The sequence below is a fragment of the Choloepus didactylus genome, chromosome 2 (assembly GCF_015220235.1).
Source record: "Choloepus didactylus isolate mChoDid1 chromosome 2, mChoDid1.pri, whole genome shotgun sequence".
Classification (NCBI taxonomy): domain Eukaryota; kingdom Metazoa; phylum Chordata; class Mammalia; order Pilosa; family Megalonychidae; genus Choloepus; species Choloepus didactylus.
In genome coordinates this window covers 237,401,157-237,427,335 of record NC_051308.1, presented here as the reverse complement: position 1 = coordinate 237,427,335, position 26,179 = coordinate 237,401,157, and the positions used below count along the sequence as shown (strand labels likewise).

Here is a 26,179-nt window from a genome sequence, read left to right as displayed (position 1 = left end):
CAGTTGCTCATTAAATAAAAGGGGTTGCAGTGGAGTCACACCCTATTGATCGGGAGATAACAGGATTATCCTTTCTCTTCTGTGCACATGTTGAATTCCAGTGAATTATAGATCTGCTTGATGCGATCCCATTGCAGTATTAGTACTTGGTTACCCATGGGTCTGGTAATGCCCGGGGCTGGGAGAACGCTGCCACAGGACACCACCCCCTTCCCCTCTCTAGCCTGCTGACCCTCTCCCTCCCCTGCAGGCTATGGACTCAGAGGATGACCCCTTGCTGCAGGATGTGTGGCTAGAAGAGGAGCAGGAGGAGGAAGAGGAAGCTATGGGTGAGGCCTTCAGAGGGCCCAAGAAGCAGAGGCCCTGCCCAGGGGCAGGCGGACAGTGTTGCTGGCGGCGCTGGGCCTTGCCCTCGCGGCCCCCAGCCTCGGGCTTCTGGAGCACCCTGGGCTGGGCCTTCACCAATCCGTGCTGCGCCGGGCTGGTGCTCTTCCTGGGCTGCAGCATCCCCATGGCCCTGTCGGCCTTCATGTTCCTCTACTACCCGGCGCTGGACATTGACATCTCCTACAGTGCCTTTGAGATCCGCAACCACGAGGCCTCGCAGCGTTTTGACGCCCTTGCCCTGGCGCTCAAGTCCCAGTTCGGGTCCTGGGGGCGCAACCGGCGCGACTTGGCCGACTTCACCTCTGAGACTCTTCAGCGCCTCATCTCAGAACAGCTGCAGCAGCTGCAACCCAGCAACCACTCGCGGCCGGCCTCCAGGGCTCCGGGCTCCCTCCCGCAGGGCGGCCCAGGCCTTCCTTGGGCCAATTTCGCGGGGCAAAAGCCAACAGCCAATCGGAGCGGGCGTCTTCGGCGCCAGACCACGCCCCTGGAGGAACTGACAGCCAACCAGAGTGAAGCCCCGGCGGCCAGGAATGGGCGGTGCCAGTCCAGCTCTCCGCCCCCCGAGGCGGCCGCGACCAATCAGAGTCGTGCCCGTCGGGGCACCTCGCGTTGGGACTATTCGCGCGCGTATGTGAGCGCCAACACCCAGACGCACGCGCACTGGCGCATCGAGCTCATCTTCCTGGCGCGCGGTGACCCGGATCGCAACATTTTCACCAGCGAGCGGCTGGTCACAATCCACGAGATTGAGCGCAAGATCATGGACCACCCGGGCTTCCGGGAGTTCTGCTGGAAGCCCCACGAGGTCCTCAAGGATCTGCCACTCGGCTCCTACTCCTATTGCTCCCCACCTAGCTCGCTCATGACCTACTTCTTCCCCACTGAGAGGGGAGGCAAGATCTACTATGATGGCATGGGCCAGGATCTGGCCGACATCCGGGGTGAGACGGCCCGGTGGGGCTGGGGGCGGAGCCTGGGCGGGGAGGGTCTGAGGGACTGAAGGGGGGACCTGGGTGGCGCCTGGTGTAAGGTGCTGGAAGCGGGCCGGGCTGCGGGATTGGGGGCGGGGACTGGGCGGGGCTGGGTCTAAGGTGCTGGAGTCCCGGCTTACAAGGGGCCTGGTCTAGAGAAGGTTTGGGTCTTGGTTTAGTACTCTAATTAAGGGCTTGGAGTAGACTAGGCCGTAGGATCACGCCTGAAGGAGAATGGGGTGGGACTTGGCTATGAGCTGGAGTCAGGCCGGAGCTGAGAGCTGGACGTGGCCTGTAATTGAAGTGAGGCCACGGACATGAAGTTAGTTAGAGGGAAGCCAGTATGTGGTTATAGAGAACTGGAGATCTGGTCAAGGGGAGAGGCTGGGGTGGAAGAAAGACGAGGTGGGGTTAATTTGAGGTGGGACTTGGAAGGGTGGGATGGGGCAGAAGAGTTGCTTGGATGCGCCTTTAAGGGTGGGCATGGGCGGGGCTCCAGACTATGGGGGCGGGACTGGAATGAGGAGGCAAACCTATAGGTGCTGTGCAGAGATTGAGCCTTGGAATTAGGTGAGATTCAAACGGAAATAAAAATGTAAGCTTGATGGGGCCATCTGAGCAGGTCTGGGGGAGGGCACTCCTCTTTTGCAACTGGGGGTTCTCTAAGCCATTAGGGCCAGGGCCAGGCACCCCAGTGAAGAGGGGAAGTTTCCCAGTTCCTTAGACTTGGGGCCCAGGTGAGGTAAGGAGGAGGCAGGACAACCCTGAGGGAGGAGTGGTAGGAACTGACACTGAGCTCATTGGGCTCCCACCCCTGCTCCTGCAGGCTCCCTCGAGTTGGCCATGACCCACCCCGAGTTCTACTGGTATGTGGACGAGGGTCTCTCTGCGGACAACCTCAAGAGCTCCCTCCTGCGCAGCGAGATCCTGTTTGGGGCACCCCTGCCCAACTACTACTCGGTGGACGACCGCTGGGAGGAGCAGCGGGCCAAGTTTCAGAGCTTCGTTGTCACCTATGTGGCCATGCTGGCCAAGCAGTCCACTAGGTAGGAGGCCAGTCACACCCCAGTGTGTGCCTGCCCTTGTAGGCACCGGGAAGGGGCTGCATCCTGCAGGGGCATTGGTTTCCAGGTGCGTCTTACTTGTGACCCCAGATCCCCTTCCCTGCAACCTTTACCCTAGGAAGTCTTTCTTCCCAAACCAAAGGCAGAGCCAGATAACACCCTCGCTGTCACTCTGACAAGCGAAAGACTCCTTTTCTTCATCAGTGCTAATGGTTAGTGAACATGACAGCTTTGGGGGAGGTGGGAAATCCCAGAACTCTTGCCCTGGAGGCCTTGGATATTGATTTTTCTCCTGAGACGGTGCTAGAAGACTTCCAGGAGAGAGTATTACTGGCCACCGTGTAGGGTGTCCCTCTATGCCTGTAACACCCAGGGAGACACGGGGCACGTCGCTTCACTTCTCTGGGCCTCAGTTTTTTCCCTGCTTGCAAAATGAGGCTGATGAATACAGGATTCATCTGTTAACCCTCCCAAAGTCCTCAGGACAAAATGAGCTAACAGATGTGCAGATGTCTAGGGCGATGGGTGCTTTGGTTGTCATCTAATCCTTGGGATGGTGAGTTCAGGGACACAACTGCACCCCCCTCCTCCAGGAAAGGACAGCAGATGGCTCATCTGTCAGCCCCATGGGGCAATAACTGCAGTGCCTTCAGTCTCCTGCCCTGGCAGGCCTGTCCCAGGCACAGAAGGCATCATCACCCTGCCTGAAATACCCTCCTGCCTCCCATTAGCATCCATTGTACTAAGCAACTGCTCTAATAATTAGAGCTGACATTTATTGAGCACTACACTGTTGGAAGCCCTTTAAACATACCATCTCATTTAATTCTCACATTGCCCCAAGTAGACAGGGACTATTGTGATGATTTCCATTTTACTGTTGAGAAAATGAGGTACAGCAAGAGTAAGCAGCCCACAATTATAAAGCTCCTAAGTGGTGGAATGGGATTCTAATCCATAACCTTCGTCCTTTGTATTTTTATGCCAGTTGCTGCACTGGAAGCCTGTGCCCAGTCTTTGACAGGCAACCCCTGTACACCTATTAAGAACCAACTTGGACGACTTTTTTCCTGAGGATGGATTAAAGGACAACTTACCTGTTTTCACAGTCCCCTTTCTTCTCCCTTGGAGAAGCAGGAAAGAGCAGACGTTTGTCCACTTACTAGTCATGGGAGTTTGAACATGCTAGTTCACCTCTCTGGGCTACAGTTTCATCATCACCTGTCTCACTCTAATTTTAGTTGTTTGATTCCTTGTCACTCAAAGTGCAGTCCTCAGATCAGCACATCAGCATCGCCCACAGTATCTCCAGGTTATTTGTTTGCATGTTAAAGTTTAACCATCTGGTTTAGCCATCTGTCTGGATGGACTGTGAGTTTGTTGAGGACCGGGATCGTGCCTGGTTCATTTCTGTAGGCCTAGCTCCCACCATGGTGCCAGGCACTCATTAGTAAGGATTTGGCTGGGAAGTGAATAAATGAATGAATCGATGAATGGTGGTGCCCTGGGGAAAGAAGCTTGGTTGGATTGGGAAGCTGGGAGGGGCTGGCTGGGGGAGGATCTTCAGGATTTTAGATACCAATGATTACCTCTGCCTAATATGTCCAGCTGCTGAGGACTTATCCCTCGCCCTGAGTGAAAAAGCCTCTCCTCCCCTTCCCATCCCCCCAGAGCTTCATGGGTGTGGTGACAATCAGGGCCTCTGTAGGCTTGGCTTTAGTGCTTTCTTTTGGATTAATCTTTTTTTTTTTATTACTCTATTATCGGTTACCCTAGAGATGGCAGCAGGCATCACTGACTCTTTACAGAATAATACAAATTATTACTTTTACCACTTCCCTGATAAAACAGAATCTTACAAAACATTCACTGTTTATTCCCCTTCAGCCTTTTACATTTTTTGCTTGCACTTTAATTGTGTATACATCTTAAACTCTGTGAGACATTACATTATTGTTTTGCAGACTTGATATTCATTTACATTCACTCAAATATTTACCTTTTTTGTTCTTTGTTACTTTCTACAATTTCATGTTTCTCTCTGGAATCATTCTCCTTATGTCAGAAGAACTCTCTTTAGTATTTCTTTTAGTGCAGGCTTGCTGGTGATAAATGAATCTGTTTTGTTTGTCTGAACATATCTTTATTTTGCTTTTGTTTTTGAAGTATATTTTTGCTAGTATAGAATTCTGAATTGACAGTTACTTTCAGTACTTTAAAGATGGTGACCCATTGTCCTCAGACTGTCATCATTTGTGTTGAAAAGTCAGCTGTCAATCTTTCTGTAGTGCTTTTGAAGAATTGCCTTTTTTTCTATGACTCCTTTTAGGATTTCCCTTTGTCTTTGGTTTCCCCAAAATACTACAATGTGTATAGTTGTGGTTTTCTTTGCATTTGTTCTCTTTGGGGTCACAAAGCTTCTTGAATCTGTGGGTTGTAAACTTTCCTCGGTTTTAGGAACTTATTGTCTATTATCTCTTGAAATATTGCTTCTGCCTCATTCTATGAGCCCCCTCCTTTTAGGACTCTAATTATACAAATGTTAGATCTTTTCACTGAGTCCCATGTATTTTTAATGTATTTTTCTGGGATTTTTTTCTATTTTTTTCTTTCTAAGCTTTGGTTTAAATATTCCAGTCCACTAATCCTGTCTTCTGTTGTTTCTAATCTGCCATTAAATGTCTATTAAGTTTTAAATTTAAATGCTATGTTTTCCTGTTCTAGAATTTCCACTTGGTTCTTTTTATAGACCTAAATCACTGGTGAAAAGTTTTGTCCTTATTCTCTCTTTTCTTTAACATAATAATCATAATTATTCTAAAGTCCTTATCAGCTAATATAAGTATATGGATCACCTATGGATTTGTTTGTATGGTCTGTTCTTTCACTGGTTTTAATCCTGTGGTCCTGACTGTGGGTATGCCTGTAAATTTTTGATTGAATGAGGAACATTGTGTACAACAAGCATAGAGGTCCAGATGGTATTATCTTCCCCCAGAGAGAGTTTATCCTTCTCTCCACTAGGCAAATTGAGTTGTGGATGATCTCCTTAAACAGCCAGCAATGCCACTGAGATGAGGCTGGTTTGCAGCCCTGAAAATTCTCAGTCTACCTCCAGTTTGCTCTTGGTTCTCCAGGATTTTCAACGGAGACTCTTAGGTATTCTGCAGATCCCCTTCCCCTGACATGTCCCAAACTCTAATCTTTGTCTCTCAGAACTGCTGAAAATCCCACTCTGCTTTTTCAGGGGCATTCTGCTTAGGTTCCGAGCCTCTTGTCCCATGCAGCCCCAGCATCTGGCAAAAGCACTGAAGGGAAAACTGGCTGTATTGTTGCTGGTCTGCCAGTTTCTGCCAAAAGCTCTACTAGGTTATCTGACCCACAGCCAAGATTTTAAGCCTTCTGCCTGTATCCAGAATCTGCAAATGCCTCAAAGGTAAAACATGGCTATAGAAGGGCAGCTTACCTTTCCTAGGTTTTCTTCCTTTCTGAGGTCTTAGCCCTGTAGTTCTCATTTCCTCAGCAACTCTCTGCTGTCTCCAAACAGATAATTTCTGAATTTGATCTGACCTTATTAGTATTTCTAGGTAAAAGCAGGTCTACCACAAGCTGTTTATTTTTACTTGGGAGTAAACATTTGGGGCTGTGACTTTTTATAGCCAGCAACTAGAACAGTATCTGGTACCTAGAAGGCACTATCTAAATGCTGTAGGAATGAATGAATGAATGAATGAATGAACCATTGATTGAACTTTCAATTTTCTGCTCTAATGAAAGGACAATTAGCCTATTTAATCCAACAAAGTAGATAATACAAAGTTTTTTTCTACCTGGCTTTCAAATATCCTGTTTGTATTTTTTAACAGCTTTACTGAAGTACAATTGACATACAACAAACTGCACATCAAGTTTACAATTTGATTAGTTTTGATGTATGTATACACCTTTGAAACCTTCACCAAAATTATGGTAGTGTACATGACTATTGCCCCCAAAAGTTTGCTCAGGCCCCTTGATAATCGCTCCATCTTGCCTCTCCTTGCCTCACCACACCCACCCCAGACAATCACTGATCTATTTTCTATTGCTATATATTGATTTTCATTTTCTAGAGTTTTATTTACATGATACCATATATAAAGCATACTTTTGATTGGCTTCTTTCACTCAGGCTAATTAATCTGAGATGTATTCATGATGTTGCATGTACCAATGGTTTATTCTTTTTAATATAGTGTTAGTTTCTATTTGTTTACTATGTTCATAGGCACAATATGTTCATGATGGATATTGGACTGTACTTTTCCTGTAATGTCTTTGTCTGATTTGGTAGCAAGGCAATTCTGGCCTCATTGAATGAGTTGGGAAGCATTTTATTCTCTTCAGTTTTCTGGAGAGTTTATATGGAACTGCTATTATTTCTTCCTTAACTATTTGGTAGAATTTGCCAATGAATCTGTCTGGACCTGGAGTTTTCTTTATAGAAAGGTTTTTAACTACGAATTCAATTTTTAAAATATAGATATAGTGTTATTAAGGTCATCTGTTTCCTCTTGCTTGGGCCATAGTATTTTTGTCTTTCACGGAGTTTGTCCATTTCATCTAAATTGTCAGATTTGTTGGCATAAAGTTATTCATAATATGCCCTTGTTATATTTTAATATTTATAGAATCTGTATTGATGTCACCTCTTTCATGTGTGCTTTCTCTCATGATCAGCCTGGCTAGAAGTTTATCAATTTTATTGATCTCAAATAACAAGTTTTTTGTTTCATTGATTTTCTTTCTATTGTTTTTCTGTTTTCTATTTCATTGATTTCTGCTCTCATCTTTATTATTTCCTTTCTTCTGCTTATGTTGCATTTAATTTTCTCTTTTTCTATTTTCTTAAGGTGGAAGCTGAGGTCATTGATTTGAAACCTTTCCTCTTTTCTGACGTAGGTGTTTAGGGGTATAATTTTCCCAAAGCACTGTTTTAACAGCATCCCACAAATTTTGTTGTGTTTTCATGGTCACTCAGTTGAAAATAACTTTCCGTTTCCTCTTTTGATTTATTTTTTAACTTGTGTTATTTAGAAGTGTGTTATTTAGTTTTTAAGTATTTGGGGATTTTCCATATATCTTTCTTTTGCTGGTTTTTAATTTAATACTGTTGTGGTCAGAGAACATATTTTGTTTGATTTACATCCTTTTAAATTTATCATGTCTTGTTTTATGGTCCAGAATATGGTATGTCTTGATAAATGTTTCCTGTGTACTTGAAAAGAACATGTATTCTGCTCTATCAGTGCCAATTATGTAAAGTTGATTGATTGTGCTATTCAAGTCCTTTGTAGCCTTACTGATTTTCTGTCTAATTGTTATAGCAATTATTGAGACAGGGCTATTGAAACATCCAACTATAATTGTGGGTTTATCTGTTTCTTCTCTCAGTTCCATCAGTTTTTGCTTCAGTATTTTAAAGTGAAAAAACATTTAGGATTAGTGTATCCTTTTGAAGAATTGATCCCCTAAGCATTTTCAAATTAACTTCTTTAATCTCTGGTAATATTCTTTGCTCTAAATTTTACTTTTTTAGTTATTAATGTAACTACTCCAGTTTCTTTTGATTAGTGTTAGCAGGGTGTATCTTTTTCCATATATTTTGCTTTTGCTTTTAACCAATTTGGGTCTTCATATCTAAAATGGATTTTTTTTATAGGCAGCTGGGTCTTGATTTTTTAATCTAATCTGAAAGTCTCTGCCTTTTAACTGGGGTGTTTAGACCATTTACAGTTAATACAGTTATTATTATGAAGTTCTAAGCTTCAGTCTGTAATCTTGTTTGTTTGTTTTTTCTTCTTCCTATTTGTCCTACATGTTTTCTGGTCTTTTTTGCCTCCTTTTGGGATGAGTATTTTTTATGATTCCATTTTATCTGCTTTGTTGGCTTTTTAACATAACTGTTGTTTTTATTTTAGTGGTTGCTTTAGGGTTTAAAATATACATCTTAAAATTATCACAGTGTACCTTGAAATGATGTTATACCACTTCCTGTATAATATAAGAACCTTACAATACTGTTCTATTATTTCTCCCCTCCTAGCCTTTACGCTGTTGTTGTCATACATTTTATTTTTATATATCTTATAAACCCCATACTACATTGTTATTATTTCTGCTTAAGTAGTCATTTATCTTTTAAAGGTATTTAAATTAAAGAAAGACAAATTTTACATATTTATTCATTCATCACCATTTCCAGTGCTTTTTGTTCCTCTGTGTAGAACCATATTTCCATCTGTTACCATTTTCCTTCTGCCTGAAGTACTTCCTTTAATATCTCTTATAGTGCAGGTATGCTGAAGATAAATTCTTTTATCTTTTGTATGTCTGAGTAAATCTTTATTTGGCCTTTGTTTTTGAAATATATTTTGACTGGATGTAGAATTTTGGATTTTGTGTTTTTTCCCCCGGTATTTTAAAGATGTTGCTCCACTGTCCTCTCACTTGCATTGTTTCTGACATGAAATCCGCTATCATCTTATCTTTGTTCCTCTGTATGTAATATATCTATTTTCTCAGGCTGCTTTTAGGATTTTCTTTTAATCACTGGTTTTGAGCAATTTGTTTTTGATGGAATTGTTGTAGTTTTATTCGTGTTTCTTTGTGCTTGGTGTTCATTGCTTGGGCTTCTTGGGTCCATGGATTTATAATTTTCATCAAGTTTGGAAATTTTCAGCCAATAGTTCTTCAAATATTTTTCTGTAAACCCCTCCTTTCAGCCATCCAATAACCCATATATAAGGCTGCACTGTTGCCTGGAAGCTCTCTTAAGGCAGTAAGGTGAGGTAAAGAGCCCTTTAATTCGTTTCCCATCTCTTGGGGATCACTGTCCTCTGTTGTCTGATGTCTAGAGACTTGTTTCATATGTTTTCGCATTTTTTGGTTGTTTCTGGTGGGAGGGTAAATCTCTTATTCCATCTTGGCAAGAAGCAGATGTCATTCCTGTTTGTATTCTAAACCCCAGTTTGTCCAGCCTGACTTCATTTTTCTTATTAAAAATAAGTTAGGTTAAGTGCACACTGAATAATGGTGTGACACCAAATAAGTAGAAGCTGGTTTGAATTTAGGATTTTGCTATAGCTACTTGAGAATCGACAGATGATATAGACTCTGATTCTAATTGACTATGATCAGGTTAGAGCAGTAGTTCTCAACCTTGGCCATATATTTGAATCACCCTGGAGATTTTAAAAACATTTATGATTCAGACCTACCCCAGAAATTCTGAATAGTGTGGTTTGGCATATGGCCTGGACATCAGGATTTTTGAAAGCCCCAGGTAATTTTCATTTGCAGCCAAGGTAAAGAACCACTGATGAGAACCACATAGCTCCTGGTTCTCCTCCAAGTGTTAATAGCCATCTCTAATCCCCTTCCCTTCTTTCCTTTCTCTCCATGTCTTCCTTCCCTCCAGCAAAGTCCAGGTTCTGTATGGGGGGACGGACCTCTTTGATTATGAGGTGCGCAGAACCTTCAACAACGACATGCTCCTGGCCTTCATCAGCAGCAGCTGCATCGCCGCCCTCGTCTACATCCTCACCTCCTGCTCAGGTGGGCTTCTCTGAAGCCAGTCCCCTTCTCTCCTTCCAGTGTGCTCATATCTAGCCAAAGCCTTCCTTCACAGGAATGCCAGAGATAGTCTTGACTGCAGCATATCAGAGCTGGATTGGAGGGAAGGGGTTCAGAAATCACTCCTCCAGCCCCAGGCAGGTGGCAGTCCAGAGGCAGGTTGGGTCACACCTCAGGGGCCCCAGCACCTCACACAGCTTGACCGTTTGCCCTTTGACTATCTTTTTTTCTGCTCATAATCTTGTTTGGGGGTTCTAGGGTATTGGACTCTCCTCTGTGGATTACTCTATAGCCTGTTTTACAATCCTAAGTCAGCTGCCCTTTTAAAAGTCCCCTAGTTCACTTTTCTACCACAATTCTCCATGTACATTAGCTGCTTCTTACTGCTGTATACAGTAGTCACTCCGTATTGCCCAACTGAACAAGAGATGGTAATAACTTCCCAAATGAAAGAGAGATTAATTCATCTTTGCAACGGATATTAACTGGGTGCCAACTATGTACCAGATGCTGTAAGGTGCCAGGGATCCAGTGGTGAACATAACAGTTTTTATCCCCCATAGCACCTCTAGTCTGCTGGAGTACAAGACAGTAAACATACAATGCTTATAATTCTCTATTAGCACTTGAGGTAAATTCTGCAAAGAAGAGGTCACGTGGGCAGCTTGGCTAGTCTCGGGGCCCATGGATGGCTTCATCTGCCACTCGGACCTCCTGCCTGGCCCCTTCTTTGGGCATGAAGAGCTGAGAATTGATCCTTCGCCTTTGCTGGGAACACACAGGATGGCTCTGGGTGGCTCTGGGGGTGGGAGGTGAGCAAAGACCCAGCTGAGTTCAGGGATATTAAAGGGGACTTATATTCTACTAGGGTCCTCCCCATTTTATCCCTTTGTGCTTCTTGCCCTGCCCAGTGTTCCTGTCCTTCTTTGGGATTGCCAGCATTGGCCTCAGCTGCCTGGTGGCACTCTTCCTCTACCACGTGGTCTTTGGTATCCAGTACTTGGGCATCCTCAATGGGGTGGCTGCCTTCGTGATAGTGGGCATTGGTGAGTTGCCTCTGTTGCCATGGCAATGTACTTCTCGCTTAGGAGCCCTGTCCCTTCCCCCAAAGAGGTCCTTTTCCCTGGAGGCAAAGTCTGGCTTCCATGGAGGCTCCAAGAAACCCCCTCTAAGAACTCAAAGCCTTGGAGTATGGCGTTGGCTTATGAGTGATGGGCGGATCCTTGCCATATGGTGGATGGAGCCCCTAAGGGTGGGAGGAGCAAAAAGGAATGCTGGATGATGCTAGGAATGGTGGGGAAAATCATGAAAGGGTGGTGAGGAGGCTAAGATTTGGAAGAAGGGGCCTAGTTCTGGGGGTGGCACCCAGAAACAGAGTGGGTGGGAGTTAGACTCTCTGGGTGGGGCAATAGGGGATGAGTTGCTCCAAATTCCAAGCTGAGAGGCAGGACTGGCCTCTAGGGGACCACTGAGGGTTGGTCGAGGCCCAAGATGGGCCTGCCCCTGAGCCTGCCCCTGCTGGCCTGGGTCCCCCTCCTGCAGGTGTGGACGACGTCTTTGTGTTCATCAACACCTACCGTCAGGCCACCCACCTGGAAGACCCGCAGCTGCGGATGATCCACACTATCCAAACGGCTGGCAAGGCCACCTTCTTCACCTCCCTGACCACAGCGGCTGCCTACGCAGCTAACATCTTCTCCCAGGTGGGAGACCCGCTGCCCCCATCCCTGCCCTGGCCTTCCCCGTCCCTCCCACCCAACCCTGCCTCTGCCCACCCTGTCCCTTCTCTTCAGCCACACACCCCTTGCCTCAGAGCACTTGCCATGCTCCCAAGAGTTCATTTTTGTTACTAATCATCCATTACCATAATTTAATTTGAATAACTATTTATTTTTAATGCTCAGTAAGGGTCACACAATCTCCACCTGAAAGGGCCTTCGACAGTCTCCAAAGTTCTTCTGCATTTAATCCTTAGGGCATACCTATGATGTAGGGACAATGGCCATCCCTATTTTCCTAACACAGAGACAGGTCCAGAGAGGTCAGTGACTTCCTTAAGGTCACGCAGCAGATAAGTGGTGAGCCTGGGCTCAGACGAAGTCTCCCGATGCCTGGTCCAGAGCTCTTTCCACCCTCCCACTTCCTGCTGCGTCGTGTCCCTCACTCATTTTCCTCTCACTGGCCCCACTGCCCCTTCGGCCTCTGAGGTGGGAGTTTGGACCAGGTCCTTGGTGCCGACAGAACCCGGCAGGCAGTGAGTCTGCCGAGTCTTTAGGAGATTTCATGGCCTGGGCTGAGTGTCCTGTCTAGAAACCACTAGATGCTTTGGGATTGTCCAGGCCTTCCAGGTGGTCTACAAGGAGTCCAGGATTTGAGAACAGGCAGAGTTGGGTTCAAATCCCAGCTCTGCCACTTACTGGCTGTATGGCCTTAGGCAGGTCTGGTAACCTCCTAAACCCTCAATTTCCTCATGTGTGGTTTATTCAGTGATGAAATGAGACTGGCAAGGGTCGGTCTGCTTCTTAATGACAGTTTTCTTCCTATTGGTGCATCTGTGGCAGGTCCCTATGATGCCTCCGGATGCCCCCCATTGCTCCTGGGCCCTGGGCTCTCTGCTTCCGGCCATGTGGCAGCCTTCTGTCCCTGCCACCTCACTAACACATGGTCTGGTCAAATGGGGAGGTTTCTTCATCTGTCTCCCATTCCTTCATGTCATGCCAGTTATTGGGCACATTCTGCCGGGCCCTGTTCTGGGCCGTGGGCTGCTGCCTGGACCCCAGCCTCCACCCTAGAGGCAGAGACCCTTCCTCACTGCTGTGCCCTTGACTCCTGGTGCCCTATCCAGGCCAGGGCTGGGGTTCCCCGTGGCATTCCCTGTGGCCTGGGGCTGGGCTGGGGCCCTGTGAGTGCCTTTGGACTCCAGGCCTGAGCTGCCTCCTTGCCTTCCGCCTTGGCCTCCCCATCCCCAGATCCCGGCTGTCCATGACTTCGGCCTGTTCATGTCTCTCATCGTGTCCTGCTGCTGGCTGGCCGTGCTCTTCACCATGCCTGCGGCCCTGGGTATATGGAGCCTTTACATGGCGCCGCTGGAGAGCTCCTGCCGGGCCAGGTGAGCTGAGCTGAGACACTTGCTGTCACACCGTGGGCAGGAAGGAGGAATGGAGGGGCCCGGTCCTCCCCTCACTGAGGAATGTGCCACCACTAGCAGGCATTCGGGGCCGCTCAGCACTCGCTGCTCTCTTCCAAGTGCCTTTGGGATTCATCCTTGAGCATCTCCTGTACGCCAGGCCCTGGGCTGAGCATGTTTAGGGGGACAGAGGAAGGAGAGGCTCATGCTGTCCGGTAAGGGCCATCTGTGATCGCCACGGTGTGCCAGCAAGGGGGCAGAGCTGTTCGCACAAGACCTCATTAAACCCTCCAGGAACCCGGAGCTGGGGCCTCTTATTGTGCCCATTTACAGATGAGAAGAAAGGGCTCAGGGAAGTTGGGCAGCTTTTTTAAGATCACCCATTTAGTAGGTCACAGAGCCTGGATTTAAACTCACGGACATGAGACTCTGGATCCCATGCTCTTTGCTGCCGTGTTAAATGTCCTCAAGGTTCTCATTTTAGTGGAGACACAATTTTTAGATGTAGTGAGTCGTGTGCTAAGTTGCTGCCGGTGGTCGAGGGGGTGCGGCCACATGGGCTGGGTGGTCAGAGAAGGTGGGGAGGGCAGGAAGGCCTGTTGGATGGTGGTCGGGCCTGGTGGCTGCCTGGGGTTGGGAGAACTGAGGGATGATGGGCTTGGGGCAGGGCACCCAAAGGCAGGAACCTCGGAGTGTTTGGAGGTCTGTGACGCTGTCCACCTGACCAGAGTGAGCCAAGTAGGTGCAGGAGAGACGCAGGAGCCCAGCAAAGAGCCCAGACGTGGGTCCAGGACTGACTCCTCATCTCTCCCCATTCAGGGCTGCCCTGTGGGGTGGTGTGGATTGAGCACTGCCCAGGAGTGCCCTTGCTGTCACACCGTGGATGTGCAGATTTAAATATTTACCAAGACAGTTTATGGCATAGAAGCAAAGTGTCTTGGGGAAGGGGCACCTTTTTCTAATTTCTACCAAGACACCAAATCAGCCCTGCCCAAGCCCCAACCCCCAGATTGGGGCCGTGGATAGGGCAGTCTTAGAGTCAGATTTGGTCTCCGAGCTCAGCCTCTCCACTTAGTAGCTGTGGGACCGTGGGCAGGTTAACTTGACCTCTCTGTGTCACTCTCCTTTTCTGTAAATGGGTAGAGTTGCTGTGTAGGGTTAGGAATCGGGGAGGATGACACGAGATGATCCGCATCGAGCATGTAGGCGTTGCCTGGCACGCTGCACCCACTGAGCAGAAGCCACGTGTGTCATCCTTGTCCTCAATCCCTTGGGCAAACCGTATCTCCCCCATGTGCATGCCAGCCGGGTCCACGCTGCCCACACACCCAGCTGCACGCTCAGCCCAGCCCTGTGTCCCCTCTTGCTGGCTCCCAGAGTGTGAGGTGGTGTTGGGGCCTCTGGGCCACGTGACAGCAGAGGGCTGGTTCCCCGGCTGCGGTCACCCAGTGTTCAAGTCATGGCTACTGTCACCACTTGTCTGCCCAGAGGAGGAATGTCACTAAGGGCCCCGGCCTGAACGGTCCTGGAAGAAATGAGGCGACAGGCTGCTGGAGGGCCATGATGAAGGCCTTGTGTGAAATGGGGCAGCTGGGTTCCTGGCCCAGGACCTCGCTCTACCCTCCTGGATACCCAGGATCCTCTGATCTCACCCCCCTCCACTCTCCATAGCTGCCACCAGAAGTGCGGCCGCAAGAGCTCCCTGCACTTCCCTGGGGATGTGTTTGCCGCTCCCGAGGCGGCCGGGGGCAGCCCTGCCCAGGGCCCCATCCCCTACCTGGATGATGACATCCCCTTGCTGAATGTAGAGGAGGAGCCAGGTGAGAGCTGGCCCAGCCCTGGCCTGCCAACCCCACCGAGACCGAGGGCTGCCTCTGCTGGGGGAGGTGACCCTTGACAAGGTGGTTTGAAGGCAGGCTGGTCCCACAGCAGGGGGCCAGGGGAGATGGCCAGTGGGATCCTCATCACGAGTTTGGGCTTCCCTAGAGAGGCTAGAGTCCAGGGTGGGTTTCGATTTGGGTCTGGGCCAGGCCTCTGATGACTGCCACTCTGCCCTGGCAGTGTCACTCGAGCTGGGAGATGTGTCCCTGCTGTCTGTGCCCCCTGGAAGCCTACAGCCAGCCCCTGACAGGGGCAGCCGGGGCCAGCTCATTGCTCAGCTGCAGGAGCTGCTGCACCACTGGGTCCTGTGGTTGGCCATCAAGAGCCGCTGGGTGATTGTGGGTAAGTGGACTCTTCCCCACTCCTTCCCCTCTGCCCTACATCTCTACCCCCTGCCTGAGGAATGGGATCGGACTCCCCCAAAGAACAAGCAGGCCCAGGCAACCACCCCCTCCTGCAAATGAACTAGAAGTTAGAGACCTGGGTGGAGTCGCCCCCTCTCTTTGGGCCTCTCCTCCCTATGGGAATGAAGCTGGTCTGCAATAGATGTTGCTTACTGAGCACTTACTGTGTGCCCGTCACACTGGCAGTGGCCATTGAGCAGAGCGGTTAATACTTGGGCTCAGCTGGGCTGCATGTGCTTCCCAGTTCTGCCACGTACTAGCTGTGAGACTTGGCTTTATACATCACTCTGAGCCTCAGTTTCCTATTCTGTAAATCAGGGATAATAATAGGACCCATAATGAGAGTGATGGAAGGATTCAGCAAGCTAATGTATGCAAAGAATAGATAGCCCAGTGCCTGGCATGCAGTATGTGCTCAGTAAGTGCTATCATCATCATTATCACAGCATTTTAGGGAGTTGTAAAAGGAGCAAGTGACTGTGCCGGCTCTTTGCAAAGTCCTCCAAGATGGTGGCTAGTTCTTGTTCAGAGTGTCAGTTTATGGCTTACAGTCTACCACCTTGTTCCTGGAGGGTCTATCCCTAGCAAGCTCCACCCACAGGCTGGCCCACACCCTTGGGACACCCTGCTCTGGTCCCTACCCCCCAGGAAGTGAGTGTTTCTTTCCCAGGGCTCCCAGAGGTCCTGCTGTGGCCGAGCCGCCCGGGCCCCAGCCCTGCCTACTGCGGTGCCCCTTTCTCGCAGGCCTCTTTGTCTCCACCCTCATCCTGTCCCTGGTGTTCGCCAGCCGGCTCCGCCCCGCCAGCCGGGCCCCGCTGCTCTTCCGGCCGGACACCAACATCCAGGTGCTGCTGGACCTCAAGTACAACCTCAGCGCCGAGGGCATCTCCTGCATCACCTGTTCAGGTGAGGGTTTCTGGCTGGGGTGTCCCCTGCCCCCTTTGGAGTCCAGGCTCAAGGACTGTTGGCCTGGGAGATGCATGACCCGGGTTCACCGTCACCCAACAGCAAATCACTTAACCTCCAAACCTTGTGTTTCACATTTTATTAAGCAAATGCTTACTGTGTGCTGGTTCTGGGGAGCCCAGAGTGGACAGGGGAGACAGGCTTCCTGAGCTCAGAAGTTCACATTCCAGCAGGAGAGATAGGCCCTTGGAATACGAGATCTGAGCTTTGGTGGAGGAAGAACAGGGTGCCTTGGGAGCACATCATGGAAGGCTTCCAGGAGGAGGTAACATCTAAGCTGAGATTCAAAGACTGGGAAGGAGTTAGGCAGACTGAGAGGGGAGAGAAGGAAGGGGTTAGGCAGAGGGGAGAAAAGGGAAGGGGTGAAGCACAGGGGAGCATCAGTGGTGGGCCGAGTTTGAGGGGGTGGTTGCAGGAAGTGAGACTGGCCAGATGGGCTGGGTCAGCACCTGGTGGACTAAAGTCACTGGAAGCCAGTGGACATTTCTGGGCAGAGAAGGACCGTGGTCGGGTTGTCTGGGTGGAGGTGGATCGGAGGCCCGGGGTGGAGACTGGCTGGGAGACCAGGTAGGAGGCTCACAGCCGTCCAGGCAGGGATGGTGGGGGCTGGAGCCAGGGTTCAGGCTTTGCCGTGGAGTCGAGAGGACTTGATACTGGGGTGGGTGTCGGGGATGAGTAAGGGGGTGAATTAAAGCATCTCCTTGTCTTGGAGGCAGTCTGGTCCAGGCTCTGGTTTTACAGAGCAGGAGCCTGAGGCCGGGGCTGGGGCTGGGGAATTTGACCCAGGGTCACCCAGCTTTGCCCGGCATTTAGGAACCAAATGAGAAGATGCTTGGGCGAGTGCACCTGGCTCATGGAGACGATCCGCCGACTACTGTAATTGCCTTCATTTAATTAGGGCCGTGTTCCCATTAACCTGGCCTTCCCCTTTTAGAGGCATTAGCCAAAGGCGTGATCATCGACTGCAGCTCGGAGAGGTGCCCCAAGAGCCCCTCCTAAATTGGGGTCAGCCCCAGCCACATCCCCAGCTACTCTCCAGGCAAAGGAATTACACCCAATTTTCACTGTTGCTACAAGGCCTCTCGCCATCCCTCAGGGCCTGGAGGCAATAAGCAGCATCTGCTTGCGTCTCAGATGGACAAACTCGGGGATGGTCCCGGAGTGCCTGGGCAGTGTCTGGGGAAGAGCCAGGACCCCGGCCCTCTGGGGCCCAGCTCCCAGACCCTCACACCTCTTAGTGCTCTGATGCACCTCCTAAAGGGAACCCTTCATGTTGGAGCAGAAAGAGCTTCAGCTTTAAGGGCCGGCAAGACTGGACTCTGTCATCCTGCCTCTCTCTTCCAAGCCATGTCACCTTCTGCTAGTCACATCACCTCCTGGAACCTCTGTTTCCTCCTCTGTCAAATGCAGTTGAAATAACAACCTCCTAGGATTGTGGTGAGAATTAAAATTTTTAAGAGGTAAAGTTTCTCTCATTCAAAACTGTTAGGTTTTTTGACCGGGAAGAGAAGGGATCAAAGCTCAATTGGAGAAGGTTTTACTGTGCCTGTGCGCAGGCGGGCTAAAGCCTAAGAGTGGCAACAGCTCCAAACAAAATTGGGGGTACAATTTTAGAGCTTTTTGGGAGGGAGGGTTGGGGGAATAATTGTTGGTGGATAAGATAGAGAATTAAGGAGTTGAGCCAGGGGATTGGTTTGCTCAGGGTAGGATAAGGAGTTGACATCAGGGGTGTTTAGGGTGAGGTAAGGGGTTATGTTGGGGGTGGGGAGTTTTGCCTAACATTCCAGGCTTTTTCTCTTATTTTCCAGGGGTGCTGAGGGGGTGCAGATCTGTTCTTCTGTATCTGCTTCTGGCTGGTGGGAGGCAGAGAATTGTCTCTACATTTCATTGTGGGGTAGTGACTGGCAAGGGTGTTTTCGTTGGAAGGGTAGCATATTGCTGACTACTTGGTTTGTTACTGCTTGAACAGTTCTGCAAATAAACTTGGTTAGAAGTTGTAAGATACAAGGTTGCAGAATGAATGTAGAGGAGATGAGAAGTAGGATAGGAGAAGCAGAAGAAGAGTGGCAGGGTTGATCGTAAAACAGTGGGAGACAGTAATGTGAGGATTTTGCAGTAGGGTGAGGAATGTGTACATTTTGTGAATTGTTGGGCACAGACACACAACATTGACTAATAATTAGAGCACAAGTACTGCTTTGGGTGGCAGAGTATTTAATGCTATTCTGTTTTGCAAAACCACTTTTTAAAATTGTGAGTTTCCATTGTCAAGCAGTGATAGCGCTAGTTTTTACCATTTTCTAACTGACCACAGAAACATTTTTTTTCCCACAAACTTTTTGCAACTTTCTGTATCTATTTCTTAATTTTGACTACAGAAATAAACTCCCCCCTTCACAAACCTGTTGCAACTTTCTGTATCCATTCAGGCTCCATCCCACATCTTTAAACAACCAGTTATTTCGGGCAAAGCCGTTTTCCTTTTTCTTTTTAATTAGAAAAACATTCTTTATGCCTTTTGTACAACGTAGGATTACACAACATACTATTACCATTAAAATTAAACTTGTTAGAATAATGCTAAATATTTAAAACACTTTAGTTAATGCATTATAGAGGCAGTAATACACAAATTTTAACAAGAATTAACAGCATTTGTAGGCATTAAACTGGATGGCTGAGTGGTTTATCAATATATAAGCTGAGTTTTTATTGGTAGATAGAAGAGTTTTAGGTGAGGGGGGTTTTAAATATATATATATTTAATTGGTCTACCTGCTACTGAGAATTACCCAAGGCTCGGTGTGGGTGATCATTGCAGGGCCTTGTGTGGTTCCCGGGCACCTTCAGTCCTCCGCCACTAGTTCCGGGAGTTCTGGGAGGTCAAAGCTGGGGGTCTTAGCTGGGTGGGTAACCGATGTCCCCATGCCTTGAGGGGCCCGAGGGCAGTCGAACTTCCAGTGACCCTCCTGCTAGCAGAGCAGGCACGGCCCTGTGGGGGTTGGGGATGTGGGCATTGTCCGGCCCAGTGCCCAGGCTGTCCGCATTTAGAGCCAGCTTCTGGAGGAGTTTTTTTTCTTTTGGGCTTAGTAGGGTTTCAGGTTTCTTTTAGTGCTGCAGCAAGAAGCTGATAAGTTTGTTTTTCCTGCTGGGCTTTTTGCATTTTTATTGTTAAAGACTTCAAAAATTGAAGTTATCGGTGGATGTTAGGGGCTGCGTAAGGAGGAGGGGGAGGAGAATTGCAGCTGCTGGGCCCTGGCGGGGCTGGGGCATTGCACAGCAGTGGCAGGCAATGTGGCGGTCCGGCCAGAGCAGCATCAGACACAGTAAAGGCTGGAAGTTAGAGCTAGGTGAGGACCTTGAGGAGGAGAGTTGAAGAGAAGGTTTTTGGAAGGATTGAAGAAAGAGTTGGGAAGAGGAGAAAAGGGAGCACTGGGTTTGGAGATTGGCTGTTTTGGGAGAGGGGGATGGAAAAGAAGGATTTGATGAGTGGCACAAGTTGGGCAGAGAGAGGGGCAGAGAGAGAGGGATGCTTGTGCAGGCTGAAGAGACCCTGATCACATGGGACTTTACTCCCCTTGCCCAGGTGCCAATGGTAATTGTACTGTGGCTAGGTGGTAGAATGAGGGTAGATAGGGTAAGGAGAAGCTTCAGTTCCTGGGGTTCCGGACCTGGCAGAGGCAACTTTTTTTCAGTGAGGATTATTGTCCTGGACAACACAGGGAGAGAGAGTGCTGGAAGGGAAAGAGGGGGCACTTTCTCTTTACCCAGAGGTGATTTACTACAGTCGGTGCTGAAGTTAGGCAAGTGGGTTCCGACCCTTCCAATAGAGATTTCATTTCTTTTCTCAGTCCCAGGTTTCGGCACCAGTATGTTAGGTTTTTTGACCAGGAAGAGAAGAGATCGAAGCTCAATTGGAGAAGGTTTTATTGTAGCCATGCACAGGCTGGTTGAAGCCTGAGTGGCAACAGCCCAAACAAAGGTGGGAGTACAGTTTTATAGCTTTTTGGGAGAGGAGTTGGGGGAATAATTGTTGGTGAGTAATATAGAGAAGTAAGGAGTTGAATCAGGGGATTGGTTTGCTCAGGATAGGATAAGGAGTTGACGTTAGGGTAGGATAAGGAGTTGATGCCAGGAGTGATCAGACTAAGATAAGAGGTCGATGTCGGGGTTATGTTGTGTTGGGAGTTTTGCCTAACAAAAACCAAAACACCTAATCCACAATGCTTGACACGAAACAGAAATGTCTTCTGCCGTTTCTGCTGGTTGGTAATGTTCCATTTCAAATTGCTCCCCTTTGTTTTCCTGGGAGATGGTCCATCTCATTTAACCCTTCACATACCTTGTTTGGGAGATGCATGATGGGATGGTCCCCATTTGACAGAGTAGGCCAGTGGGCTGGAGAAGATGAGCGGGGGAAGCTTCAAAGCGCCTTTCTCTGGGCGGGGTGGAAGGTGCCTTTCTTTTGCCTCAAGATTCCTATATACTCAGCATTTGATGTTTCTTGAGTTCTGTCTAGTTTCTTTCAGAGCCCAGTCCCTGACCCAAGTGGAGGGTCCTGGGACCGGTGCCCAGCTTTGTTCTCCTGGGGCTCTCCCAGATCCCAGCCTCTGCCCCTCCACCTACACCCCTCCCCCAGGAGTCCCTGCCACCCCTGATGCAGCATGGGGGGCAGGTCTGTTCCAGGAGAAGCCCCACAACCTGCAGAACAACATGCGGGCGTCCCTGGAGAAGAAGAAGCGAGGCTCAGGGGTGCTCTGGGCCAGCCGGCCTGAGGCCACCCAGCAGGGTCAGTGGGGAATGTGGTCTGGCTGGGGCAGGGGGTGGGCGGGAAATCCTCCTTAGTGCTAGGGTGTGGGGGCTCAATAGGGGAGCAGTTTAAATTTTATGGGTCCCCTCAGAGGACAGGAGCCTCTGGGTGGGTGGGTGGGGAGATGGGGGAGTGAGTTCAGAGTAAACTCAGGACCCTGGCCTGCCCTTCTGTGTCTCTGCTGAGCCAGAAAATGGGATCCCCCTGCTCCCCCCGACCCCAGCCTTACCTGTAGTGTTCTGTGAACCCATTCTGCATGCCAAGTCCATTCTGAGTGTCCTGGGATGGGGGCATCCTGAGCCCTGGAGAGTGGCTTATTCCTGCCAGCCTCTCCCTCAAGGAGGTGCAGGGGCAAGGGCAGCAGTTCTGACTAATTGTCATTACTGGCCCAAGCCTCACCGTTCACACTGTTGTCCCCATCACTGGCATTACTGCCACCACCCTGGTCCATCATGGTGCGTCTTCACCATGACTGCCATCACCGTCACCCCCTCCATCCATGCTGCCACCCCATCCTGGTGCCTGCCACCAGGTCCCGCACCATCGTCACCAGTTGCTGGGTCTGGTAGAGAGTGTCAATGCCCACACTCCAATATGAGCCCAAGGTCAGGGCTCAGCTCCTCGGTCTGCAGACCTGAGGGTGGCTGCTGCAGGGCCAGGGGAAGCCAGTCAAGGTGACTGTCCACCCCACCTCCACCCCTCGTTTGTCCCCTAGACTCCCTGAGCACTGTGTACGTCTCCAAGGTAAAGAGTAAGGGCCGTCCAGCTGTCTACAGGTTCTCCCTCAACGCCAGCCTGCCTGCCCCCTGGCAGACCGTGGCCCCTGGGGATGGTGAGGTGCCCTCCTTCCAGGTGAGCTGGGCTGTCGTGAAATGAACCCCACTACTGGTGGTGGGGGGCTCAGTGCTGCACGGGTGGGTTCTGGGCCACATCGGGAGGGGGAGGCAGGGTCTATGAGGATGGAGCTGCTGCAGGCAGGTGAGACACCCCCACCCCCACCCCGTCAGCCAGACCCATCCCAGGGACCTGCCTGTACCATGATAAGAGCCTGCACTTCCGGGTCAGGTGGAGCTGGGTTCCAGTCCTGGCTCTGCCACTTATAAGCTGTGTATCTTTGGGCAGATGACTTCATCTCTCTGAGCCTCAGCCTCCTCATCTGTAAAGTGGGGATAGGAGAATACTAGCCGGGGCTGTTGGGAGGCAGGTGAGGTAGAGCCCGCTCAGTGGATGACATCCAGGACTTAGGCAGTGCTCAGTGGACGTGGACAGTAGCAACTGGCAGCTGCTCCATCTCCCCAGAGAAGAGTTTCCCGGGCCACCCCAGGCTTCCAGCTTTTCTGTTATAGGATCCCTTATAGGGATCACTTGCATCTCTTTAGTGAGTTACACCCTCCAGGGTACAGTTATACCTGTCAACTCCTTTGTTCAGGGCTTGTTTTTCCATCTGAAAGATGGGATCTCTGCCTCTGAGCCTTTGCATTTGCTGTTCCACTGCCTAGAAAGCTTTCCTTGCAGCTCGCCGCTTGGCTGACCCCCTCATCCTCATTCAGATCTCGTCATAAATGCCACCTCTTCCTAGAGCCCTGCCATGCCTTCCATTGAAGAGGTTTGCCCTCCTCTCCCCGCACCTGTTGAGCTATCTGTCTTATCATCCTAGTTAAGATATTCATTGCCCTTCCCAGAATCCGAAGCATCACAGCTGTCAGCTCCATGCTCAGCTTTTCACCGCTGGACCCTCAGAGCTAGCCCAGAGTCTGCCCCAGAAGAGATGCTCGAGAAACATTTGTTGAAGGAAGGAATGAGGCTCAGAAAGAGGAAAGGATTTGCCCAACGTTCAAACTTGAACCCAAGCCTTCTGAGCCTCTGCCTGAGGCTCTGTCCCCCACCCTGGAGACTGGGACAGGGTGGGGACCCGACAAGGAGGGTGGGGACAGAGCCTGAGGCCAGCTCGGCCGAGGCAGCCTCCCCGAGTCACGTGTCTTGTCTCTGTCAATCCACTGCTTAGGTGTATAGAGCGCCTTTTGGTAACTTCACCAGGAAGCTGACCGCTTGTATATCTACAGTAGGGCTGCTCCAGGCGGCGAGCCCCTTCCGCAAGTGGATGCTGACGGCCTTGGCCTGCGACGCCAAGCGGGGCTGGAAGTTCGACTTCAGCTTCTTTGCGGCTGCCAAGGAGCAGCAGCACACCCGGTAACAGAGCCTTGCAGATGAGCCGGTTTCCGCCAGCCCAGCCCACTTGTTGGCCCTGTCCTCTCTCTGTCTCTCCTCTCTCTCCTCTCTCTCTGTCTCTCTCTCTCTCACTCTCTCACTCTAACACACACACACATGGGAGATGCCTGCAGGTGCCTTTAAGAAACCCCTGTCCATTTCCACACACCTGTTCAGATATTTCTCTGCCCAGAGCTGGAGAGGGGGGGACATTGGCGAAGGTGACAGGCCCTCAATCTGCTCCCCCACCTGCCACCTGCCACTCTCCTCTTGATGGCTCCCCGGCAGTCACAGTGGCCGTCCTGCTCTCCCCCAAGCCTCTTCTATTTCAGGGCCTTGGCATTTGCCCTTCTCCCTGCCTAGAACGCTCTGCCCCAGCCACTCTTGTGGTTGACTTCTCAATATTCAGGTCTCTGCTCAAACATCACTTCCTCGGAGAGGCTGTCCCTGCCCAGAACCCCCTCCCCAATCTAAAATCACCACACCCGGTCTCTGCCCACAGCTCCCCCTGCTGCTCTCTTTCTAGCCCCCATCATGTCCGAAATCATGTCCGCCTTCTCCCGGGAGCACAGATGCCTCCTGCAGGGGGGACTTGGCTGATTTGTTTGGTGCCATCAGTCCAGCACTTAGCACCACGTCTGGTACATCACAGGTGCTCAGGAAATACCTGCTGAACGAATGAATGAGAACTCGCTTCACTTCCTGTCCCAGGCCCTTAGCTACACTATAATTATATAATTAATCCTGAAATTATTTACTTAATGCCCCCCTCCCTTCGGCTATAAAGTCAACAAGGGGAAGGTCTGCATCTGTTGTTTTTACCCACTGGACACAGTCCCTGCCTGACGTCTGACGTGAACTAGGTGCGCCCAAAATATTGATAAATGGGTGGCTGACCTGCACCTTCCTGGGTCTCCTCGCCAGCCAGGGGCATCTTTCTCCAGATTTCATCCCCCATTTTCCGAACATGGCCCTGTGTTCATTTATCTGTCAAGACTGTGTATACATTTTCATCTGTTCATTCACTTAACACACATTGAGCACCAACTGTTTCCCTGGCACCGTGCTAGTGCTGGGGATACAGTAGTGGACGAAGCAGCTGGGGCTCCTGCTCACAAGTAAACAGCAGTGGTGTTACCTAGTGCTCTGGGGGAATACCCAGAAGGACCAGGGGTCAGGCTTGCCTGGGTGAGCTTTAGAACATTCTAGAAAGAACCTTGAGTTCCGTCAGGTCCAGTGGTTAGCAAGCTGTCTGACCACGGAAGCCTTTCTTCAAATAGAATCGTGAGGCTCCCCAACTGTTCAGGCCAAGGTAGGGCTGAGAGCCTCGGATCAGGGACCCCCCCCCCCCCGCCAAGGCGGGCCCAGGACCCCTCTATGAACCCTTATACTCTCTGGAGGACAGTGAAAACTGTGGCCTCCCACAGATGGGAAGCCGAGACCCAGAGAGGGGGTTAGCACCAGCCTCTAGACTCCAGCCCTGGGCACTTCATCCAGCCCCAACCTGAGACCACATCCCTGGGGGATGGGGAGGCACGTCCGTCCCCTGTACCCTCCCAGGCCCTTGGGTGTGGCCGTGGCACCTCACCTGCCCTCCCCTGCCCGGCCTCCCAGCCTCAGCCCCCGCCTCCCTGCCTCCACAGGAAACTGTACTTTGCCCAGTCCCACAAGCCCCCCTTCCACGGGCGCGTGTGTGCGGCACCTCCCGGCTGCCTGCTCAGCTCCAACCCTGATGGGCCCACCAAGGGCTTCTTCTACGTGCCCAGTGAGAAAGGTACATGTGGGGAGCACTGCAGTGGGGGTCTCGGGACCGGGACCCTCACCTTCCCTTATAGCTTTGGCTCCTTCTCTGCAGTGCCCAAGGCCCGCCTCTCAGCCACCTTCGGCTTCAACCCCTGCGTGAACACAGGCTGCGGGAAGCCAGCGGTGCGGCCGCTGGTGGACACGGGGGCCATGGTCTTCGTGGTCTTTGGCATCGTGGGCATCAACCGCACCCGCCAGCTGGACAACCACGTCCTTGGGGACCCGGTACGGAGGCCTGCTTCGGGCAAGACCTGCAAACAAGGACCTGCCTTGTCCCACACCCCCTCTTGGCTCCTTGACTGCTCCCCGAGCCCAGACAGGACCCCAGGCCCCCGGGGACCCCATGTCTCTTGAGCAGGTTTGACCTCTGAGACTCACCCAGGAATCTGGGTGCATTTCTGGGCCCGGGCTGTCTGCCCCTCACCACTGGGGGCTGGAACAGAGAGGAGGGGACTGCAGGTATGTGACCCCTCCCGGGTGCTCCATGCCTTGGTTCCAGTGTTCTCCACTCTGGCCTCCCTCCCTGTTCTGCGTGTTTGGGTCCTGCGCTGGACTTGGGGTGTTTAGAAGGGCAAGGGGCTGATTGAGCTGTGTCCCCGACACAGGATGGTGCCTGGCACGTAAGGGTGCCTGGGATTTGGTAGGAAGGCGTGCTGGATACACAGACAGCCACTCATTCCTGCTTTAGTCATCACCATCTAGCTGGGTATAGAGGCATTGCAGACTCACAGTGATTTGGGGGCAAGGTAGGGTCAGGGAGGGAGGACATCTGTCCATCTAGGCTGTGGGCACGAGCCTGAGGTTTCCTGGGAGGGGGAGAGGAGGCCTGGGGACAGCAGGGCAGACCCTGATGGCAGTTAGGGTTTGGCTGCTGGGAGGGGAAGGAGAAGAGCGTGCAGTCCAGGCGGCAGAATGTGAAAAGAGCAAGGGGCAGGGTGGGG

At 50.6% G+C, this 26,179-nt stretch overlaps 1 protein-coding gene across 2 annotated transcripts in view; it reads left to right on the top strand.

Annotated features, from left to right (window-relative positions):
• DISP3 (dispatched RND transporter family member 3) overlaps positions 1 to 26,179 on the top strand; it is a 50,699-nt gene that overhangs the window by 18,004 nt on the left and 6,516 nt on the right. For both annotated transcript variants that reach the window (XM_037828524.1, XM_037828523.1), the window contains exons 2-15: positions 251 to 1,331; positions 2,188 to 2,407; positions 9,885 to 10,021; positions 10,951 to 11,085; positions 11,582 to 11,742; positions 13,009 to 13,148; positions 14,838 to 14,986; positions 15,228 to 15,389; positions 16,196 to 16,357; positions 21,093 to 21,206; positions 21,943 to 22,079; positions 23,233 to 23,417; positions 25,079 to 25,209; positions 25,291 to 25,463. In XM_037828524.1, coding sequence (XP_037684452.1) covers positions 254 to 1,331; positions 2,188 to 2,407; positions 9,885 to 10,021; positions 10,951 to 11,085; positions 11,582 to 11,742; positions 13,009 to 13,148; positions 14,838 to 14,986; positions 15,228 to 15,389; positions 16,196 to 16,357; positions 21,093 to 21,206; positions 21,943 to 22,079; positions 23,233 to 23,417; positions 25,079 to 25,209; positions 25,291 to 25,463 — 3,084 coding nt within the window. In that variant the 5' untranslated portion in view covers positions 251 to 253. The remainder of the gene's footprint in view (positions 1 to 250; positions 1,332 to 2,187; positions 2,408 to 9,884; positions 10,022 to 10,950; positions 11,086 to 11,581; positions 11,743 to 13,008; positions 13,149 to 14,837; positions 14,987 to 15,227; positions 15,390 to 16,195; positions 16,358 to 21,092; positions 21,207 to 21,942; positions 22,080 to 23,232; positions 23,418 to 25,078; positions 25,210 to 25,290; positions 25,464 to 26,179) is intronic.